Consider the following 22,755-nt stretch of genomic DNA (forward strand, 5'->3'; position numbering starts at 1 on the left):
TCATACACGCTGAGTGTATTAAGAGTTGCATATGGATTAAAGAGGAATAAAGAGAATTGAATTTGAATAAATGCGAATGCGTAGTTTTCAAAAAGTCTTTATTACATCACAACTATATAATGTTATAAACACGACAAATATAAACATACAAATATAAATATGTACACGTATCTATAAACAATATTAACATATACCTCTATTATTTACAGTAACTGCATTTTTCTAAATATAATAATTATATAAAAACGAATTAGTTGCAATACCTGGAGGTTTAGTTTTATAAAATATATATAAAGTTTACATGTTTGGAAGGCAAGTTGTGGAATTATATATTAATTCAGTTTATAATTTTCGTCTCTCTATATATTTTAATTATTTTAATGTTACATATATGGTTTTACAACACTTATATTATGATTGATAATAATATGACATCAGTTTATGACTAAACAAACACCCAGTAACATGTGTATGTATAAAATATAATACAGGGTATTTTAAAAAATACTTTAATAATTTTTTAACATCGTAGTATATAGGGGTTTGGCACTAAATAATATAATTCTTAATATACCCTGTATAGATACTTTGTTATATTGAGTATACATGTAAATACGACATTTAGCTAGCTACACAATAATATACATGTAGTTTGTATGCTGCTAAGTTTCAACAAAAAGTTGTGCAGGTCAAAAATGAAGTACGGTTATTTTTTAATATATATTTTTTGGTTCTAAAGGCACAATATTATGCTTGGTTGGTCTTTTAGACCATTTTTTACGTAGATATATATTTATAATCGAATAAATCTTGAATATACTAAATAAGTAATTAAAATCAAGAATATATTCGATCATATCATACATACAGGATGAATCAACGAATAGAGTAATGTTCAGACTTCAAAAACCGTTATAGAATTTTACGCAGAATACATAAAAATAGGGTGTTACACTTAAAAATTCGTAATTCTCAATAGAAGTGTGATAATGAATATTGCTCTGTAGTTGACTCACCCTGTACGATCGTTATAAAGCTTTTATTTCATAATATAAGGCTTTTTACAATTCGCAGTAGGCAAGGTTGGCCCCTGGAACTATGATTATAAGTTTACGAAAAAATTAAAAGAAGAAGAGTTACATTCCAAAGCACACTTGATGCTTGAACTGATGGTGATTAATAATAAAATTGTTTTGGTTTGTAATTTGTTGAAATATGGAGAAAAATCATATTTTTCAAACTTTTTGTGATAAAATGTTGGTAATAACAAAAAATAAAAGCAAATTTTTAGTCCATAATAAAGAAATTAACTCAATATGTATTGGTGAGTGGTCATGAGGATATTTTTATTCATTTTGAGTGAAAAATTTGATGACTATACACCTGAAAAAGGAAAGAACTATCGATATGCAAGTATTTTTGCAGATATTATAGTTCTTAGACGTATAAAGAAAATAAATTATAAAAAACAATAAAAATTTGCCTTGAAATATGTATACAAGGTGATAGAATTTTTTTTTCAAAACAAGTCTTATTTTTCTCGATTTTTTGGATATATTTCATCTGAATTTTTTTTATTTTTCAGCCTGAAATTTGACTTCCCTGTCTTTTTTCGATCCTTTCAATGATCTGGTTCTTTGTGGTGTATGAACTTCGGGTATTTTGGTGGTATTTGTTGAATTTTGAGTGATGAATGGTGAAGTTGTTGGAAATTGACTAACAACTATCGGTACCCAGCTCTGTTGGTGGTTGTTTTGTTGCAGTTTTCCTATGGAGCCCACTGAAAAAGTATAGAAAAAAAATTGAACCCACAACAATTATATCGCTAACATGAGAAAAAAAGTCAGTGGCAACCTGAATATAAAAGAACATAAGCTTTTTTCGTTTTCCTGTTATTACCGATTCTGAACCGTCCTAGAACTGTGATGCGTATGCGCAGAAGGAAATATGAAGATATTATTTCATTTGCGCATGCGCTGCAGAGTTCTAGGACGGTTCAGATGACAACACTTACTGTTTGTAGGACTAAAAGGATTACAGTTCTTCACAGCTGACTTATAAGCTTGCGATCTGACCAATCCAGTGGTACCGGTGTTGACAGCATCCATTGACATGCTTCTATTGTGCGTTTTTGCCCATATTTCGTTTCTTTTACCTCTGTTTCTCTCATCATTAAGTCCACTGAGATGCTCGTTGAGAGCGTACAGTTTCTGTGTAATATCCTTACCTAATACGAATAAATAAATAAATACCTTTATTGTCAACAAATTTTACAATTTTTAGACAAAGGTAAAGTAAACAAACAAAAGAGAATACAAAACAAGTATACAAATTACATTGTCAGTCTTATTGTTTAAAATAAACGTTTATAAATGTTTACAATGTAAAAGAATAAAAAAATAAAAATAAGATTCAAAAATATTTAGTAAGTTTATAATAAATACACTAATAGCAAATATTAGACCAGTGTTTACAAGATCAAATTCGATTATCAAAATATAAGTCATTTACGGCGTAGAAAGCCTTGTCTAGTAAATAAGATTTCAATGCTTTGCGAAATGAAGAAAATGATGTTATGGATTTGATTTCAAATGGTAGGTGATGTGCATTTTTTTCGAGTTGTATAATATTGAAGAGATGAGAGCTGATTCATGCCTACGTATTAGGCAAACGGATTCAGATATAAATAAGGAAGTAAGAGTTAACATTTTTAATTTTTTAAAAAAGTCCTAGCAATGAGTTCTTCTATTTAGTCCCAGTGAATATCAAACAGTTCTCTTCTGGAGCTTGAAAATGCGGAGTCGCACAACATGTACCCCAGAATGGAGGGGCATATCTGAGGTGCGACTTAAAAAGTGCCAAGATAAAAGATAAAATAAAATAATAATAGATAATTACTTTGATTAAGCTGAGGTCTATGGTAAAACAATTACCTATAACAGAGTCTAAGACTGTTTTGAGCATGGGTCTGTGCCTCAAAACCCTCTCCAGCTTCATCCTGGACCAGCAAAGGTAAGTGCTGTCCTCTTCCGCTGTGATTGTCACTTGGAACACGTCATCGGACTGCTCGTGATTGGCCTCCCATTCTGGCGAGTCCACGAATTGATGCTGACCAATGAAATGCAGATGTGTGTCGTCACAGGTCACTCTCAACCTATAACATATCGAATGAGGATGTATTTGACATTTCCCATATATACTTTTAGAGTAGTAGTTAGAGTTTAAAGCCTTTTAAATGTTCTGGACTTGTTCTGGAAAATTAATTTTTCGAAATCTTGTTTTTGACCGATTTTTTATAGTTTAAAACTTTGCCTACATCTGGTACCGAACTCTTAAGAACAAAACGGTTTATATTTTCATAATCTACGTGTTTTAGTTAGTCAATAACAGTAGTTTTATCAAAATCGTCAATTTTCATGACTATATGTATCGAAAAATGTTGAAAAATTGCCTGTTTTTTGGCCCTACTTTTCAAGGCTCTCAAAAAAATAGTAAACATAGTCATAAAATTATGGAAATGTCAGGATAAGTAGGAAATTTTATGTACTTTTGGAGTATATAGGCGTTTAAAAATTTAAATGCCCCAGTTTTGTAAGAAAATTGATTTGTCCGACCCTTGTTTCTGAACGATTTTTTATGGTTATTAAATCCTTGCCTACATCTAGTACCGTAATCACACAATCCAAAAGGACTATATTTTTATAATCTGTGTCTTTTGGTTAGTCAATAAGAGTAGTTTTATTAAAATCGGTGACTTTACCAAAATCGTCAATTTTCATGACTAAATATTGAAAAATTGCCTGTTTTTGGCTATATTATGTGAGGCTCTCAAAAAAATAGTAAACATAGATATAAAATTATGTACATTTCAGGATTAGTAGAAAATTTGATGTACTTTTAGAGTATATAAGCTTTTAAGAATTTAAATGCTCCCATTTTGTAAGAAAATTAATTTTTTGGATCCTTGTTTTTGAACGAATTTTTAGGGTTGTTAAATCTTAGCCCTACATCTAGTACCGTACTCATACAATCCAAAAGGACTATATTTTTATAATCTATGTTTTTGGGTTAGTCAACAAGAGCAGTTTTATCCAAATCAGTGACTTTGCCAAAATCGTCAATTTTCATGACTAAAAAAATGTTGGAAAATTGCCTGTTTTTAGCTATTTTTTCACACATTTCCGAGGCTTTCAAAAAAATAGTAAACAGAGTTATAAAATTATGCAAATTTCAGGATAAGTAGAAAATTCTATGTACTTTTAGAAGGTATAGGGCGTTTAAAAATTTAAATGCTCCAGTTTTGTAAGAAAATTAATTTTCCGACTCGTGTTTTTGAACGATTTTTTATGGCTGTTAGATCTTTGCCTACATCTAGTAACGTCGTCCAAAATAGTCTATATTTTCATAATCTACGTCTTTTATTTAGTCGATAACAGTAGTTTTATTAAAATCGTCAATTTTCATGACTATATGTATGGAAAAATGTTGAAAAATTGTCTGTTTTTGGCTACTTTTTTACATTAATTGACCAAAATTGTCATTGTAAGTTCAAAATTCTTTTGGAATCAAGACTATAGTAATTATGATGGACCCACTATGAAGAAATATTACAGTACTTATACAAAAATAATGTAGCTAATTCTCTATTCTTACCTGCCTTTGAGTAATATTGATAGACGTTCATCTGCAGGACTTATGTCTTCCACCGCGTAGATGTCACCAGTTTCTAGCGTCATCACTTTGGCTTCCTTTACCAGTTCTTTGAAGTGTTTTTTGCTGACTCTAAGTGGCTTAAATACCTGTAAAAAAATGTAAGAACTTAGCATTAATAACCTTAAGGTACTAATTAATGAACTTAAAGCAGAACTCAAGAATCTGGAAGACTCAATCGGTAACATGGATTCTAAGACATTTTCTCAGAACTTATGACCGAGAAAAATCAAATTTTTTCTTTGATTTAAGTAAAAGCAATGTTCGGATTATCATGGGTTTTAGCAGGACACTGTCTCCTATAAAACCGTCTCAGATACTGGCTTTTCTCAAAGCACTGAGATTGTATAATTAGTTATAACTCAAGAAAGGAGGACATAATAGATCTACGAGTATAAGTTCGTGGTGACAGCATAGTCTACAGATAAAAATAAGTAAAAATGTTCGTATAAATGTATGTCCTAAAATGTTTAGTTTCGGAGATACAGGGAGTAGAAGTTTCATTTTTATTTCGATTTTTTTCAAATAATTTCTGAAGTAACGTCAATATTTGGATGAAAATTGGCTTCTGGGAGTTTTTTGACATGAGAAATTTGATTTTTTGGTGTCAATATGACTCCTATTTGTAGGGGGCGCCACCTACATGTGTTTTAACTCTTCTGAAGAGTAATACATTTTCATCCGTAAAACTACTGAGTGAAAAAATATACATTTCCGTGATTTTTTACGTAAAAAATGTCTCTTGGTAAAAATTGCACCCTGTATCTCCGAAATTAAGCATTTTAGGACAAACATTTATACGAACTTTTTTACTTATTTTTATCTGCAGAATATGCTGCCGAAGTGTCCGGAATACAGTTTTGACCACCCTGTATACATCAACTTTGTAAAATAAAATGTATATACCTACCATGTGTAATTTTGATAATTTTATTTCAGTTTCAAAGAAGTTTACAGAGTAAAAAGTTTATTGTTTTGGTAACAAACATAAAATATGCATTAATGATCTATCGATCTGTTGTTTGTCCAGACAGACACTTAAAACCACAGAAGGGTTGAAATTTGAACTAAATAATTCGTTAGTTCAACGTTTTTTTTTAAACTAACAATGTTCGTTAATTTTTGGATCCATCTCTGTAATATAGATAAGTCTTTCATCTGTGAGATTTTCAAATAATGTATTATTAAATTTGATTTGTTAATACACCCTGTATCTCCTAAGCAAAGCATTTTAGAATATACATTTATACGAACTTTTTTACTTATTTTTTTCTGCAAAATATGCTGCCGAAATTTCCATGTATATTAAGATATGTCTTTATATTCTAAAGTCGAACTTTGCTCTAAATGATATGGAAAATCGCGTGAAAATTCTAAAAATATAGCAATTTTCTTTTAACATTTGACGTGCCATTTCCCGATTCGTGCTATCTGTATTTTATGGTTCATCCAGTTGTCTTTTAAGGATTTTTCTTTTATTTTTATATATATGTCCTTTTAATTCTTCATTCAAAATCTGTTTTACAAATTTTATTATATTTATTTTACTCAGTCTTCCTCAAAAATCTGTTGAACATAAATCGGAAAAAGAAATTCTATCCATCAATCTTCTATAAATTAAAATATCTAACATATTTTTTAATTTTTTTGTTTTTGTTGTCAATAATTATTGTTCTCTATATTATATCTTTCTATAGATCGTAACAAATAAACTTTTAGTCACGTGATTAAGCTTGACCGGCACAGCGTTGCCTACTTTTACATATTTTCTTTTAATCAAAATATTTTAACAAATAAAACTAAATTAATTATAAATATATAAACAGTTTTTATTTACATCAAAAAAACTCACCTCTTTAACAGCACTTAAGTGACATAAAGGGCCATTACTACCGCTTTCCCGTTCAAAATATTCTAATAAGGTTACGATGAATTTTTTGCAACGGCTATTAAGCTAATTTTGTTCACTTTGCACTAACAGAGGTTCTAAAAAGAACAATTTTCGACCGCATGGTTTGCTAGTAAAAATTTGCAAGCTTAAAGTATCAAAACACAATTTATTTAAACGAAAATCTCGTAATACAAAACTAAACTTTCAAAACGAATGACAAGCGATGGATCGCAATTATTAGAAAAAAAAAACTGTAAGCGTGCGTGACGTGAGCTGTCAATTACTGAAGATGGCGGAGTTCCAAATCTGATTTATTAAAAAAATAATTTTGTATATATTTTTTTCGATATTTTAATAGTTATTCTGCTATTCGGGACAGAGACCAACAAATCAGAGATCATTAAAATCAATCCGGTCATTCTTAAGTTATAAATTGTCTTAATATAACATAACTTTGTTCTATTTATTATTTATTAGTTAGAAAGTCTGAAGTAAACTCATTTAACTTGACGCTAACTAACGTAAAACAGTCACGTACGTGTGATCCTACCTTAATATAAAGTTCCGTCAACTCCAGAGTTAACGTGGGAGGCAGAAATCTCCACGTGAGCATCGCTGTGTGGGTACAATTTAAAACTACTATGATGGAATTCCAAAGTAAGATGTCCGGAGCACACACTTCCATGCCTCCCCAGATTGCCAGAAAAAAATAGCCGAAGGACAGTAGAGCTCTGGAAAGGATAGAATTATTAAGGAAAAAAAGTTTGCAAAAATCGTAAACTTATATCTACGTTTTCTAATTATTTCATCAACTAAAAAAGGGACACAACCAGCTATATTTCTACATTAGCACCTAGAAAACTAAGTAGTCTATGAGCTAAGAAATTTAAACTAGCCATCTTGTGTTTGCCAAATTCATCAGTGTCATTAGGAATATATCTGTCTGTTCTTGTCATTTTTCTAAGTATAAAATAGTTAATTTCACCTGACTAGAAGTACACTCTGTTTGAAGCTGCCCGGTACAAGAAATGCAGCTGCAAAGAAAAAGTTAGCTGTCTGAAATAGACTATGTTGCGCTGGTGTCCACTCTTTACACATTGACCACGATGAATCATCTATGGTACCTAAAAATATAGAAAAATATTTCATAATTGAAAAGAACATGATACACGATTTGTATTTTATTTGTATAATTGAATTAAATCAATCTGAAATGACAAGTTAGCATTGTTTCATCATGATATTTGTTTTTCTAATCTGATATTTGTCATTTTGAATTTTATTCTGTGATTGTTCTTTTCCTGAAATTAAATCTGCTTAGATCATTAAATATAATCGCCAACTTGTCTCGTCTCTACTAAACAATTTTGAGCATGGTCCGTTTTGCGGTTAAACTGCGTTAAAGAGATAAAAATAAGGGAAATCTCCTTTATAGAGTTTTTTTGGGATACTGTACCAACCTGTATATTTTACAATATTCTCTGACAAATTTAAAACCAAGAACTTGGCCTAAAATAGACCAAGATCTTATAAATTTCCAATAAAGTCATGTTTGTGGACTTGCCTTTGAATCGTAAATTTATTTTATATCTGTTTGTTTCCAGGTCCAACCGTAGACTTTACTTTCCTCCTCGCAGTCCAATAAACTGAGCCCACGGTCTTCGATAAATTTCCAAGGAAAGTAGAGAAACAGCGCGGGAGCTTAGTGCTTGGAAAATGTATGTCGTATAGTTTAATGGAATGTTATTAGGTCTCTGGTTTATTATTTTCCATTATTTTTCCTGTCTGAGAGGGAATATCCCAGATATTATTAACCTTCTTTAATACCCCGAAATTGAGTATTTTATAAAGTATAAAGATAAAAAAATATTTAATAATCTTAATATTATCGCAATATACAGATTTATTCTATCTTTAATATTATTCTGTTCTATCTTTACCTATCTCCATTGAATATTCTTTTTTTAATTATAGTATGCAAGTTGTCCCAGTTAAAAAACATGAAAATTTAGAATTTTTCTAAACATTTTTTGGATTTTTTTTTTGTTTTTAGTTCCGTACTTTTTAGTTTTTAGTTCCGTTCCGTAGTCTTCCTTAGAACGAACTAAAAATACAGCTTGAATAAATCTATTTCTATTTTTGGACTACAGAAAACAGTATTAAATATCTTGAAGTGTTGACGTTGTTCTTGAAAGTTCGTAAACAAACTCAGAAGTTTGAAAAGGAGTTTGATAAACGTACTTAACAGCTAGAGAGAATATCAGATTTAATTCATAATGATCTTTCTCAAACAAGTGTTTTCCTTTTCTAAGATTTTCCTTAAGCCAAAAAATAAAAAAATAGGTTAAATCGTGATTTTGTCGTAATATTTAAGTATTTTAATTTTTGCTAGTGTATCGAACTAGGCTCGTGCTGTGAAAAATTGTTAACACACAAAGGAGAGCATAATTAAGGCGTTGTTGGGGCAATAACATTCAATAACTCAACTTTCTCGGATATTCAACTCTCCCGAAACAACATTTTATAGCTTCATAGTTTCTCACACCGATTTGATCAAAGGCAAAAATAGATTCAAGCAGTTCGATGAAACAAGTGACTAAACAAAACGCTCGTTACATAATCATAAAATTAAATAGCCATATACTATAAGAGGATAAAATATAATTTGCAATATTAATTACAGATATTAATGGTATACTTTTTTGAATCAACTAGTGATTAAATGTTTTATGAACATCTTCTAAAAGTATAATTATGTATCTTTAAAAAAAATCGTTACAACCGAAATAGCCCTAATTATAACTCCACTAACAGAACCATTGATTAAAACTATGCTACCGTAGTTGAACACATCTAAAAAGTTTTTTTAGCTGGAATAATAAGTTATAATACAAATTAGCCCTCTTGAAGATATCAAAATATTTACTTTTTATTTTTATTTTTAGAATTTTTACCAATTATACTTTGTTACAATTATTATTGTATATACTAGTTGTTTACGATATTCTCCGATGGTAGCAGCACCGGCCGAGAATTCACCAAGCCTATACCTCCTTAAGTTTTTACTAGTTTAATACCCAGAGATTTTCAAAAAAAGAAATTGTATATTGAATATAGTGTCTAGACTCACCATTCATCATCTGATAGTCATAGTCCAAATCCGAACTATTCGATACGTTGTAGTAGAAGTCACTGGTGTTCCACGTGACCAAGTTCTCCAAATACGTATAATTCGACTTGGTTGCGTTCAGTTTCGGCATGGTTTTATTAAATTCCACGTGCATGTCGTTGCGTAACTGATGCCGCGAGTTTTTTGACGAATCAACAACATTCAATCTAGAAAAATTCGTTTTAACAGGAACCAAATGTGTCGCGTAAGTTCTCGATTGGATCACAGATATTTCCATAATTAAGTCACTGAAATGAAGAGAAAAAAAAACATTTATTAAGCTGTTAACAGCTTATTTAATACCAGCCAGTATCTTCTCATCTCTGGATATACGTCAACTGTACTTACCAAGATGTAATAAAAATGTTATCAGGGTAAAAGTCATTCTAAATATCTTGAGAACGGTTGCTCGTAGCGATTTTTATCAAGAGACATTTTTTGCGTAAAAAGTCACGAAAATGTATATTTTTTTACTCGGTAGTTTTATACAGGTACGGACGAAAAGTTATTACTGTTTAAAACAGTTAAAACACATGTAGGTGACACCTCCTACAAATAGGAGTCATATTAACATCAAAATCAAATTTATTATGTCAAAAAACACCGAGACACCAATTTCCATCCAAATATTGACGTTACGTCAGAAATTATTCGGAAAAAATCGAAATAAAAATGAAACTTCTACACCCTGTATCTTCGAAATTAAGCAATTTAGGATATTCATTTATACGAACTTCTGTACTTATTTTTATCTGCAGAATATGCTGTCGAAGTTTTTGGAATACAGTTCGAACCACCCTGTATTATGTCGTAATGAAATTATATTCCTTTCCACATACAAGTAATTCTATTACTTTGTGGTAAGGTTAATAGGTTAATATTGATAATGTATAATACATTATTTTGGACATTTTGAAAAGACCGAATTTATAACAAATTTCTTGCAGGTATCATCGTTATTGTTTTTCAATATAATAAGTATTTATTTTATTCAAAAAAACAGGATGCTATAAATTACATATCTACAATAATTCTTCACTAATTATAAAAACAAAATAAACCACGCCTTGAAAGGAACTAATGACGCTATTGTTTCCACATCCATTAATTAGAAGTGTCAATATGTGTCTAATAAATTATAATCTTGAGCATAATAATTGTAGTAATTAATTTTCTTTTGGCATTTTTTAAATTCTTGTAACAGATGTAAAACAGTATTACCATAATATTTGGAATTATTCTAGTAAACTTTTATAGAAAAACTAATAAAAAATGAATACACCAATAGAGAGCTTAATGTAAACAAAAGATCTACGTAGAACAGGATATGTAATATCATTAGAAATGTATAGAAACACCAATTTTACATACAAAACCAATAAAAAAGCGGCTTTAGTTATAAAAATAATTATATAAGCACACTGAATAGTAGGGAAATACTCTAGATTTTGATCTAATAGTAAACAATATGTTTTAAATTTTTCTGACAAAGCAAACTTGACATTCTAAGCTACATTAAACTATTCTTTTATGTATTAACGTTTAAATTTTGTGTTATTTTGTAACCCTCTAAAAAAAGGTTCCGATAAGAAATAAGGAAGTATAATATTAAAAACATTATAAAAAACTTACAAAAAGCATATTTTGTTAAGAGTTGATTATATCTTTCTCTTATACGATCTCAAGTTTTACCATGTTGCACTGTAACCAGCCAGTGTCACAGGGAAACACTGACAATCATTGCGACGTGTTTTCGAATCGTATTTCCCGAGATAAAAAATAACTTGAGTCAGCGTGACAGACTCTATGACACGCCCAGAGACACTGTTTCCCAGCGCAAGCTTTTCCAACTGAAAGTGATCGATTCTGTTACAGTGTTTTGTTTGGACGACTGGCCCATTGTGTACCCTACCTACGGCGAGTCTGAGACACGAGTAATCGATATTTGAGAGAGTGAGAAAGATAGAGAGTGTGTCTGTTATGAATCGTCGTGAGACAAAAAAAGAATTTAAAGAAACGTTAATCATACCTTACTAAGTTATGAAAAAATAGACTTTCAAAAAAAATGCAAAGATTATGAAGATTAAATTGACGAGTTTGAACTTCTTTGTTCGTCAACTACAAAGTTTTTTATTTAGCAAGAAAATATGATCTAAAAAAAATAAATAATAAAACGATTTTCATACTCTAATAACTTGTGGTAAATATTTTTAAAATGTTGGGAACAACGATAAAATATCATTTCTATGTTTATTAGTTATTAGAAATTTCAATAAATTATAGAGTTTTACTACGCAGGGTTTTTTCAAGATATTGAAATACGCGTGAGAAAAAAAATTGTTTTAATTTTTAATATTGCTTCTTATTATTGACTTTATAAAATTTATGTATATTGTTTAGTATAAATATAGACTTCAAAATTTAAAATTTATTTTAATGTAAACTAGTCATAGACATGTATACCGGATGCGTCTAAAAAGTGACTCGCCCCTATAACTTTTTTATTTTTTTTTTCAAACAAAAAAACGAGATTTAGTATGTTAGTATACGATATAAATTAGAATTAATTAACGGTATTCAATTGTTTTTGGTCACTTCCTGTTTCACCGGAAATCACTACAACTTTTGATTTTTAAATGGCATTTTCGGTATGTCTCTACTTTATTGGATAGAAAATGACACTCTGAACACAATGACATATCATATGTCAACTTTTTCGCATATATGGTTTATTTGAAATCGTAAAATGCGGTTCATAACGACAATTTGACTCGAAATACCAAGTGTCTGGTACCAAATTATTCGTAAAAAATGCTTTTTCCAAATAAGCTAATGAGCCACTCTTGTTCCATTTGAAAAAATTGAGATATGATTAAAAATACGATTTAAAATACGATCTTTGACCCGGCCGGGACAAGACACAAAAAACAATAGACGATCAAATCTATTTTTTAAAAATAAACGTAATGTGAAACTTAAAAATGTAAACGAAGCAGAAATATCAAGCAAAGAACTTCTAGATAATCAACTGCAGTGTTGTCAAATTGAATTTTGAAAACTAAAAATTGACGTCTATGATTTGTTAATTCTGAATTATATTATTATGAATAGCCAAACCAAATCAAAAAATGTCTATAAATTAATAGAATACTATAAGCATAATATAATAATCATATACAGACTTTGTTAAAAAACTTTTTTAATAAATAAATGGCAACCATGTTTCTGTTTAATTCCTGTTTCTGTATTTTGGGTACCTTTGTTTTCTAAGGTAAGGTTTCTGAATATTTATTTTATTTGTCTGAAAACTTTACTATAATAATTCTACTAATTCAAGACATAATCGATATTTCACGCTGTCTTTCAGACTAATAAAAACAAAAATATAAAAAAAGTCTCTAATGCGGGGACATAAAATTCAAAATGTAATTCCCGTTCCATCAGAGGATAAGATAGACTAATAAAAGTTTTATATCAAGTCGTATAAAGCCTAGTGGGGCATATATTTTGCAATATTCTTAGTCCCAGAAATCGATAGGTCATATTTTTTTTATTTTCTCGATCACACGATAAATTTACAATAATCTTTTCAAGAACTAGTTTCCAGAATATTACAGAAGTTAATATAACTTTGCATATGCATGCAAGGATGCATAAACTAGTTAAAAGTAATATAAGACTCATATGTTATGGAACATTGTCGTGTTTTAGAGTAATAACTGTCTATTTTAAACTGATAATTTTAAACTTATGCAGTAAAGACGAGTCATGTCTATACCGGGTGTTTCTCAAAAGTGGTTCACCCTTATAAGTTTTTATTTTTTTTTTTTTTAGGTAAAAAAATGAGATTTGGTATGTTAGTATATGACATAAATCAGGATTCATTGACGTATTCAGTTAGTTTTGGTGACTTCCTGTTTCACCGGAAATGACTACAACTTTTGATTTTTCAATTGTACCCTCGGCATTGTTTTACTTTATTTGATAGAAAATCACATTCTGAATAGAATAAGATATAATGTGTTAACTTTTTTGACATTTTCGTTTATATATACATACTAATTTATATTTCAATCTGCTTATACAGGGTGAGTCTTAAATAAGTGCAAATTTTTTCAGGATTGGTAGATCTCGATAAAAGAAACATATTTTTCAAATCAATCTTTAAAAATTTGATAAAAAATGATTTTTTGCTTAAATTTTGAGAAACCACTGGATCTCTTCTGGGTTTTCTTTCTTGTAAATTTAATCTACTACCTATGTTTCCATATTATCAAGAAATTATATTTTTAACTAAAAAGTAAAAAAATCCAAATTTTCAAATTTATTTTTCGCGAAAAAACCTCGCAGACGTGCTTCTGGTGTCGAAATATACTTCCCCTAAAAGTATTTGCACTCACCCTGTATAATACTTTACTGTTATCATCTGCTGATGATACTAACATAGTATTAAAAATAATGTATTTTGATGTATTGTGGTGCACTAATGTTTTAGTTTTACTTTTCAACTGAATTTATAAGAATTTTAAGGATAAATAAAAATTATAAATAAAACTACAGGAATACGGATTGCTATCACATATAATTTTATATAAAATATAAATACGATCCATTCTTAATCCATATCTACAATTTCACAACTATGATACTTAGAGCTAGTTTCCAACCAGCTTTCCACGTCATTGGAAGTTAGATCATCGGATGACGGAAGCTCTGTCAGTGGCTCCATCTCACTGACATAACAATTCTGGGAAACGTTACCATTTTCTTTAAATTTATCATAGATTTTTGGTTTCGGAGTGGTATTCTCGTTACAAAACGCTTCTATGGATGCGTTACACATACCTAAAACATCATCAGTTTTGATCAGAGAGTTATAAAACTATAAAAATGACAATAGTCATACCTCCGTTTGCTTTTTTAGTCCTTATTGGACTTTTGTATTCACCTCCGGAGGTCAGTGACGATGTTATGCTGGGCAGTCTTATATCCAGATGTGATCCTTTAGCTGTAACAATTTTATTGTTCATCGCATAAAGTTTTGTTGTTATATCTCTTGCAATTAGTGTTGTTAGGACAGTTGCTATGTAAGTGTCTTTAACGAAAAGGTATTCCAAGGAAGATCTTTGCCAGTAGAGGTATCTGCAAGAACTGGCAGCTACAATTGACACCTGGAACAAATATTGACAATGACACATTGATTATTGATAATATTAAAAGGGATAAGAGTCATAACACTTAAATACACACATACCTTGAATTTATCATCCACTGTATTTCTGCTAGATTCAAATTCAGGTGAATCCATAAACTCACACGGTAATATTGGATGCAGGAATTGATTATCTGATAATACATTAACCTAAAATAGAAATTTTAGTATTATTTGGTCAGTAACAATTTAATTTCAACGTTTTTTTTTTTACTTTTCCTGATAGTAAAAGACCCAATCTGTCTGTCCTGGTCAAATTTTGGACTGCGTAAGCTTCTCCAGCATGGAGAGACATGATTTGGGCAAAATCCGGACTTACCATCCGTTTAAATTGAAGTCTTGATAACTAGAATATGATAAAAACTTTTTACTTTGACATCTAATACAAAAAAAAATAAAAATTTTACTTTAAACGGTTCAAAAAGAGTATGGTACACTTCTTCTAGCTCTGGGTCAAACTTCACAGGCCTTAGTTGGTACAAAATATGGAAAACTTGAGCCATATTCATCAGCATAAAGGCAAAGTTCCATGTAAAAACATCTGGGGCACATATAATGTTCCAGGCCCATGTTGAGAATAACATTAGTCCTTAAATTGTATTTAAAATTACAGAAATCAGCCACAATAACATTAAAATACATCTGGTTAAAAAAATTTTTATCAGTTTTATTGTATACTTACCAAATATCAGCCAGCAATGCATGAAGAGTACTCCTTTTTTGGAGCATGTTGACGAGTAAGCCAGAACAAAGCAGACATTTGCCAGTTGGTACAAAATGTGTTGAGGATCTTTCCAGTAGTCGCACCAAGGCCACCACGTACCTTATAGAAGCAAAACTAGATAAGTATAATGTGTTAGAATGGAACAGAACCAAATTTACTCAAATTGAATTAATGATTTACTACTGAATAAATTACGTACTCAAAATAAATTTTAATATTTTGGACATTCTTGTATTTTTGTTTATATTTTGAGCACATATCTATCTATTAACTATGTATCAACTAAAAATTGGAAGTATCAACTAAATAAAGAAGCCTATCCAAGCTAGCCCTTTTAAACTTTCCAAAAACATTTTTCTAAAATATTTTGCAAGATTAAAAAATGAACATACTTATTTCAGTAAAGCAGCATAATATTACAGCATACTACTAAACCAATAATCGTTCTAAATGTTTATCAGATGTAAATAAACGGTATTCTATTGTTTTTAACTAGTTCTTGATGTCTTTCGAATGATAATTAAGCATGAAAGAGCTTTTTTTCTATACCTCCACTGGTGGAATTTGCAAAAAAGACATCAAAAAGTTTTCTGATCTCTTCAGTAAACTTACGCCCGTCGCTGGCGTAATAAAAATCGTCACAGACTGCACAAAAACATCGATTTTTTTTAGGAAAAAATAGGTTGCAGGGTAAATAAACACATATAAGACAATGTAAAATAAGCTAAATAGTACAATATGGTTTGAAAGACTGTTAGTCAAGCTTGTAGTATAAAACTTGTAAAATCGCTTATCTCTTGGGCTTACTGAACCGGGTCTCACAATGCAAATTCACCTCAAATATCCATTTAGGTGGTCATTGGCAAGCACTCTCTCATTGTATATGAAAATAACAAAACAAACATTTACTGATCTGGATAAAATTGTAAGTTAAATAGTAAAACTCACTCGGGAGTACTCCGCCCCCTAGCCACTGACGTCACTGACATTCTATTCAATATATCCCATTCTATATCTTCGGTCTAATTCAAATATTATTCGGATTTATTGGTTAATAATCTTCAACAACTAGCTAGTGTCACCTGAAATAGTATAGGGGCTTCCCCCGGACGCAAACCTGCCGCTAAACAGATTGGCATCCCAATCGAATAGGCTAATTGGGGTACCTCACTACCCCAACGCCGCATCGTGTCAATCGAGAAGACAAGGGAGACCTCAAACTCTCAAGACCAACCTCGAAGACAAGACGTCACAAGAGGTTTTCTTCTCAGTAGTCAAAAGACCCGTTGCCTTACAGTCGACTTGCAACCAGGGAGGAATGGTCCAAAGACCCGTTGCCTTACAGTCAAACGACATGCAACTTTTATAGTCAAAAGACTCGCAACCCCCAAATGTCAGCTCTGCGACAAAACACAACACAACAGCCGGCCGGCCCGTCTACTACTGACCCGCCGCCGGCAAACTACTTACATCACAATTTTACCTGATCACAAATATTTACATCGCTTGCCAATGAATCATACTATTTTCTCTAATCGACTTTCAAATAGAGTGTTTTAGCATTACTAGATAAATAAATAGAGAGTTTCCGAAGGAATGCATATTCTTTATTAGAACAGTGAATAAATAAAAGCATTATTATAACGAACTTATTTTCCAAGTTTTACAAACTAGCCTTTTTTAAACCTAGACAATAAGCTTAAACAGACTTATTGCAGTAATTTAAACAAAAAAAGATATTTTTGTAATATAATAGATCACTCTGTATATGTGACATGGCCATATTTAGTGTAAAATTAGTGTGTCTGTAGTAAAGTCATTCAATTGATTCTATTTTTAAATTTTAAGATACTTTCTTAGCTTATTTGACATTGCTTAAAAATTACAACACACTCTAGCAATATTGTCAAAATGCATATTTTAAATCGCACCTAGACATTTTAAATAAACCACAGGTATATCTAAATATTCACTAAAAATAGGACACATAGTATATAAACTGACAAAAATACACTACATATTTATACAGAGAGCTCAAAAAAAATAATTTAAAATAAATAAATTATTTCTATGATCTACCGGGGTCTCAAAAGTGGCTCACCTTTATAACTTTTTTATTTTTTTAAATAAAAAAACGAGATTTGGTATGCTAGTATATGACATAAATTAGGATTTATTGAGGTATTCAATTGTTTTCGATCTCTTCCTGTTTCACCGGAAATGACTACAAGTTTTGATTATTAAATGGCACCCTCGGTATTTTTTTACTTTATTTGATAGAAAATGACATTCTGAAGAGAATGACATCTCATATGTCAACTTTTCGCAATCCCGTTAAAAAAATCGTATTTTAAATTTCAATCAGAGTGCCATGATTGTGTTAAAAACACTAATTTTTAGTGTCTTGTCATTCAAATCGTATTTTTAATCATATCTCAATTTTTTCAAATGGAACGATGGTGGCTCATTAGCATTTTTAGGAAAAGCATTTTTTACGAATAATTTAGTACCACATACTTAATATTTCGAGTCAAATTGTCGTTATGAACTGCATGTTACAATTTCAAATAAACCATATACGAAAATGCCAAAAGTTGATATATGATATATCATTCTATTCAAAGTGACATTTTCTATCGAATAAAGTAAAAAAATACCGAGGGTGCCATTTAAAAATCAAAAGTTGTAGTCATTTCCGGTGAAACAGGAAGTGATCGAAAACAATTGAATACGTCAATCAATCCTAACTTATGTCATATACTAACATACCAAATCTCGTTTTTTCATCTGAAGAAATAAAAAAGTTATAAGGGTGAGCCACTTTTGAGACGCACTCGGTATACTACAATCTGAAAACAATAGCGTTTGTGCAGTTTAAATTTGTTTAATTTAATTTATTTTTGTCAATTTGTAACATGTTTCACTTCGGTATTCTATAATTTAAACAAAAAATACACAAAACTTACCTGAAGGAATATGATAACTGATGTTTCTGTCCTTATCAGGCCAAGACAAATTATTTCCAGGACTTACAAACAAAATTCTTGGCCTTTCTTCGTTGGGCTGAAGCCCTGAATCCGGCTCTGAAGGCATCTCTTTTATTTAATACGCAAATTTTTCCGTTTTTTCTTGAAAATTTGCAGTCGGTGTCCAAAATAAGGACACAATAACCCTTTTTTTAAGGCAAGTGTAATAAAATTACACTGTGATATTGGATCTGCGCACCCCATAGGGGTTGAAATAGTATAATGACACGGATAAAATCGATTATATAAGGGTAGAAATACAGAAATGGATTTATGAGGGTTGTTTGGTGTGGTGGATGTCCGCTAGATGGCTTTAGGGGGTTAAAATATGTTTTTAAACTTTTTTCTCTCCTGAATTAATAACTCCTGAATTAATCTTTTTAATTTAACTCCTGAATTAATCTTTTTGGTCGACGATAAAATACCATTTTATCGTCTTGTATAAAAAATAACTATTTTTAAACAAAATCTTTAAAACATAATAACTCTGACTTTAATATAGCGTACTGCTAACACATCTGTCCTGGAAAGATAACTACTGTGAAAAATAGAATAAATAAATTTTGTGTTCCGATTTTTTTCGAAACATTAAATTTTCGATCGTAACCAATCCCCTTCAAATATTTCTATTGAAAAAGCCAACCCTTTGACTCTAATATGTCGAATGATATTTATGGGAAGTACTACGGTAAGTTTGGTGGCATAGAAAAAGGAAAAAAAGTACATGCTGCTGGTTAAAATAAATTATGGCAAAGGGATAAAAAGGTATAACATTTATCTACGCCTATAAATAAAATTATAGGTGGAATTTTCTATAATAAAGGTCGTTATAAAGGGGTACACAGTGTTCCGAAAAAGCAACGTATCTGGTTTTTCATTTAAAATTTTTATTCAAATCTTATAAAATATGCGGAAAATAGTAATGTATAGTTTAGGGTAATGTATAGTTATTTTTTTATACAAAATGGTATTTATTCATTAATTTCGGGAGAGGATAATGCAATTTTATCGTCGTGTATAAAACAATATTTTTTCCATAGCGAGTTTCTTTTTTAAAAAATATTCAGAAATTATTATTTCAAGGAATTTATTACGAGTAGAAGAAATATTATATGGTTTTTACGTAATTTGACAAATAAATAAAGCTGTCTCTTTAGTTGTCAGTTTTGAGTCAATATTTTTTAATTCTCTTTCGTGTCGATTGCTGATTGAATTGGGGCCAGAAATGGCTCAAAACGAAATAAGTAAATTACCCACAGATATTCAGGCTGAGGCGACAAACGCCATATCCAAACTACTTTCATTTAAATCCCGAATAACTTATGAAAAGGAATACAAAAATTTTCAAAAATGAAAGCAATTAAATTATGTAAAAAATTTATGTAAAAAACCCTGTATACGCACGAAATCAAGCTGTTCGGGTTTTTTTTATCTCATTTTCACACTCAACAGGTATATTTATCTCTCCCCGGAATACTTTGACTAATTTCTAAGCCATTTTCTCCAAAGAAAATGCATTTTTTCGTGAATCTGACCGATTTTTTTATTAAAATTACCTTTTTTCTGATAATATTGTTTATCCATCGTACACCAAATCACATTCTGTTGATTCTAGCTCCCGTTCAACCTATCTGGGCCAATAAAGCGCGAAAATATATTAAGAAAAAACTTAATTAACTCGGGTGACAGTGATAATTTGGTCTTATCACCGAACCAACAGACTTCACGAGTGATTTGTAAACAATTGTTTCTAACAAAATAAAATATAAGCCGAGCCAAGCCGTGCTTTATTAGGTGGGCTTCCGTTTAATATAGTCGATGGCAAACAGAGGTAGCGTACCCCCTGGAAAGTGAAATTGGAAAAAATCACAAAAAAAGAAGTTTGTATATATTAATTTTGATTATAGGTGTGTAGGACACCTAAATAAACAGTAGATATATTTTGTAATTATTTTGATTTTTGCCTTGTCCTAGCTGGAGTTCTTTTTTCAATTATTATAGGTGGTTTTTGTGGATAGCAACCGTGCATACTTGTATGTTTTCTTATCACATAATAATGTTCCGTATCAATTTTATTTTTTTGTCGCTTTTAGATATACCGTGAGTTTCATTTCTCAAAAAATCCCATGTAAATCTTAAAAATTCTCTTAGTCGATCTAAAATTCTCTAGTCGATCTGTTAATTTTAAGGTTGCCTCTGTAGGAGTTCTTGGGAGATGGACTGCCAACTGTCTTTCCGTCTTTTTGGAGGTCTTCTTACCCATTGGTTTTCCTTCAAGAGCTATGCATGGTAGCCTGTTTTCGTTCATGCGTTTTACGTGTGCGAACCCAGGGGCGCCGGGTTTTATAAAACCTCGTGGGTGCTCATCAAATATAAGTAAATGTAATAAATTTCCAGATTGTTACATTTGTTGTATTTAACACGTATTTAACACATTTTTTACGTTCGTTTATTCGTTTATTCGTGTTTTTACGTGTGCTTTGTGTCTTTTGAAGTTAAGTGGAGGAAAAATCAAGGGAAAATTAACCGTAGACCCAGAGCACAGTTTATAGTTAATACTCGGTTCCCAGGTAGAAAGTCTTGTGCCAATAAAGTTACCATCAATAAAGTTTGTATACCATACAAAATAACGACATCACACGATAGGTAAATAATGGATTTTAGTAATGCAGGAAAATAATGTCAAAAGGTACTGGTTTAAAAAAATTAAGATTAAAGTTAATTAATCAAATAATTAATCAAATTAAAATGACAGACACATCTGTCAAGGATCTTCTCGTTGGAAAGACTATATCTAAACTAGTAAACTATACTTATTCACTAAACTAGCTTTTAGTGAATAAGTTTTGTCAACGACCCTGTATACATAATCCTGCTTTAAAAACTGTTAGAATTAAATACATATAGTTTTTATCTCTGGTACAGATTACGAATGGATGATTTCACAGACCAGTTCACCGACGTTTGCGAGATTAGGAAGATTAGATTTTGTTCTGCAGCATCAGATAGAATTGTAGCGGAGCGTTTAGGCACAGGGCAGGTGGCTAAAGCCCTAACTACAAAAGACCGCTATAAAAAGGTCGCATTTGGACCCATGCGGGGCCCTTTAAACATTTTAGGGGCTGTTAATCGTCATGTAAATGCTCTATATGAAAATATAATTTTTTGACTTCAAAGCGGGCATCTAAAAATTTTGATGTAGTTTAAAGTTTAATATATTTTGTTTCTGTGGACTGATTTTGATGAATTTTTAAGAAATTTATAGTTAAAATATTTGACTTTTTAGTGTTTTATTCTAAATTTAAAATGAAAGTCTCCCACTGTTAATTATACGAAGAAAATCGAAAGGTTGATATTTTGGTGAAAGTTTGAAACACGCTGTGGAATATGTTAAGCAAGCAAGGAATTTAAACATTATTTTATCATATAGATGCATCTTTTCTTGATAGTTTGGTTTTTGGTTCATCTCAATAGCTTTATTTTTGTTGGACATATTTGCTTTTGAAAAAAACACTAACATTTTTTCGAAATTTAAAAATTTTAATAACTGTAAGACTTGCAAGAGTCTTACAGCAAGACCAAGACTACAGTTGAGGGTTGGAACCTTTGATGGCACAACAGCTACAAACTTTATTCTTGCACTGGACTCGCATCTCGCTAACCATGTTACCTGCTGATAATGCTAACATTGTTAGCGAAACGCGCGTTCAGTGTAAAAATAAAGTGTTTTAATGTATTGTGGTGAATTAGTGTTTCATTTTGAAGACTAAGACCAAAAGAATCTTAGTCTTGGTCTGGCATTGACTATTTTCTAAAGAATATAAGATGAAGCCATTTAATAATAACTATACTAATGGGTAAAAACACACAATAGATATTTTATTTTACTTAAAATCTTTATTTATAAAAATTTACATATATAAAATTTCATATTTAAAGTTATATCAAAATATATACCCCTACCAAGTATACAAATATTTATAAACGGAAAATGTATATAAAACCTTTTTCATACTTTTTTTG

General features: G+C 30.5%; 1 protein-coding gene across 1 annotated transcript; it reads right to left on the reverse strand.

Moving 5' to 3' along the window:
* Window positions 1–176: 176 nt before the first annotated feature.
* Window positions 177–20,314, reverse strand: LOC115876326. Its single transcript, XM_030892062.1, has 17 exons — window positions 20,289–20,314; window positions 18,673–19,043; window positions 16,256–16,351; window positions 15,665–15,805; window positions 15,390–15,571; window positions 15,197–15,328; window positions 15,025–15,132; window positions 14,677–14,941; window positions 14,401–14,615; window positions 13,747–13,769; window positions 9,732–10,018; window positions 7,587–7,725; window positions 7,152–7,332; window positions 4,654–4,799; window positions 2,934–3,154; window positions 2,015–2,227; window positions 177–1,780 (listed from the first exon to the last, which is right to left on the reverse strand). Exons 2-17 carry the CDS (start codon window positions 18,797–18,799, stop codon window positions 1,575–1,577), a joined length of 2,682 nt encoding a protein of 893 aa, XP_030747922.1. The 5' UTR covers window positions 18,800–19,043; window positions 20,289–20,314; the 3' UTR covers window positions 177–1,574.
* Between the last annotated feature and the right edge of the window lie 2,441 nt (window positions 20,315–22,755).

The sequence above is a fragment of the Sitophilus oryzae genome, unplaced genomic scaffold (genome assembly GCF_002938485.1).
Source record: "Sitophilus oryzae breed Bouriz unplaced genomic scaffold, Soryzae_2.0 scaffold_1430_pilon_pilon, whole genome shotgun sequence".
NCBI classification, from domain to species: Eukaryota; Metazoa; Arthropoda; class Insecta; order Coleoptera; family Curculionidae; genus Sitophilus; species Sitophilus oryzae.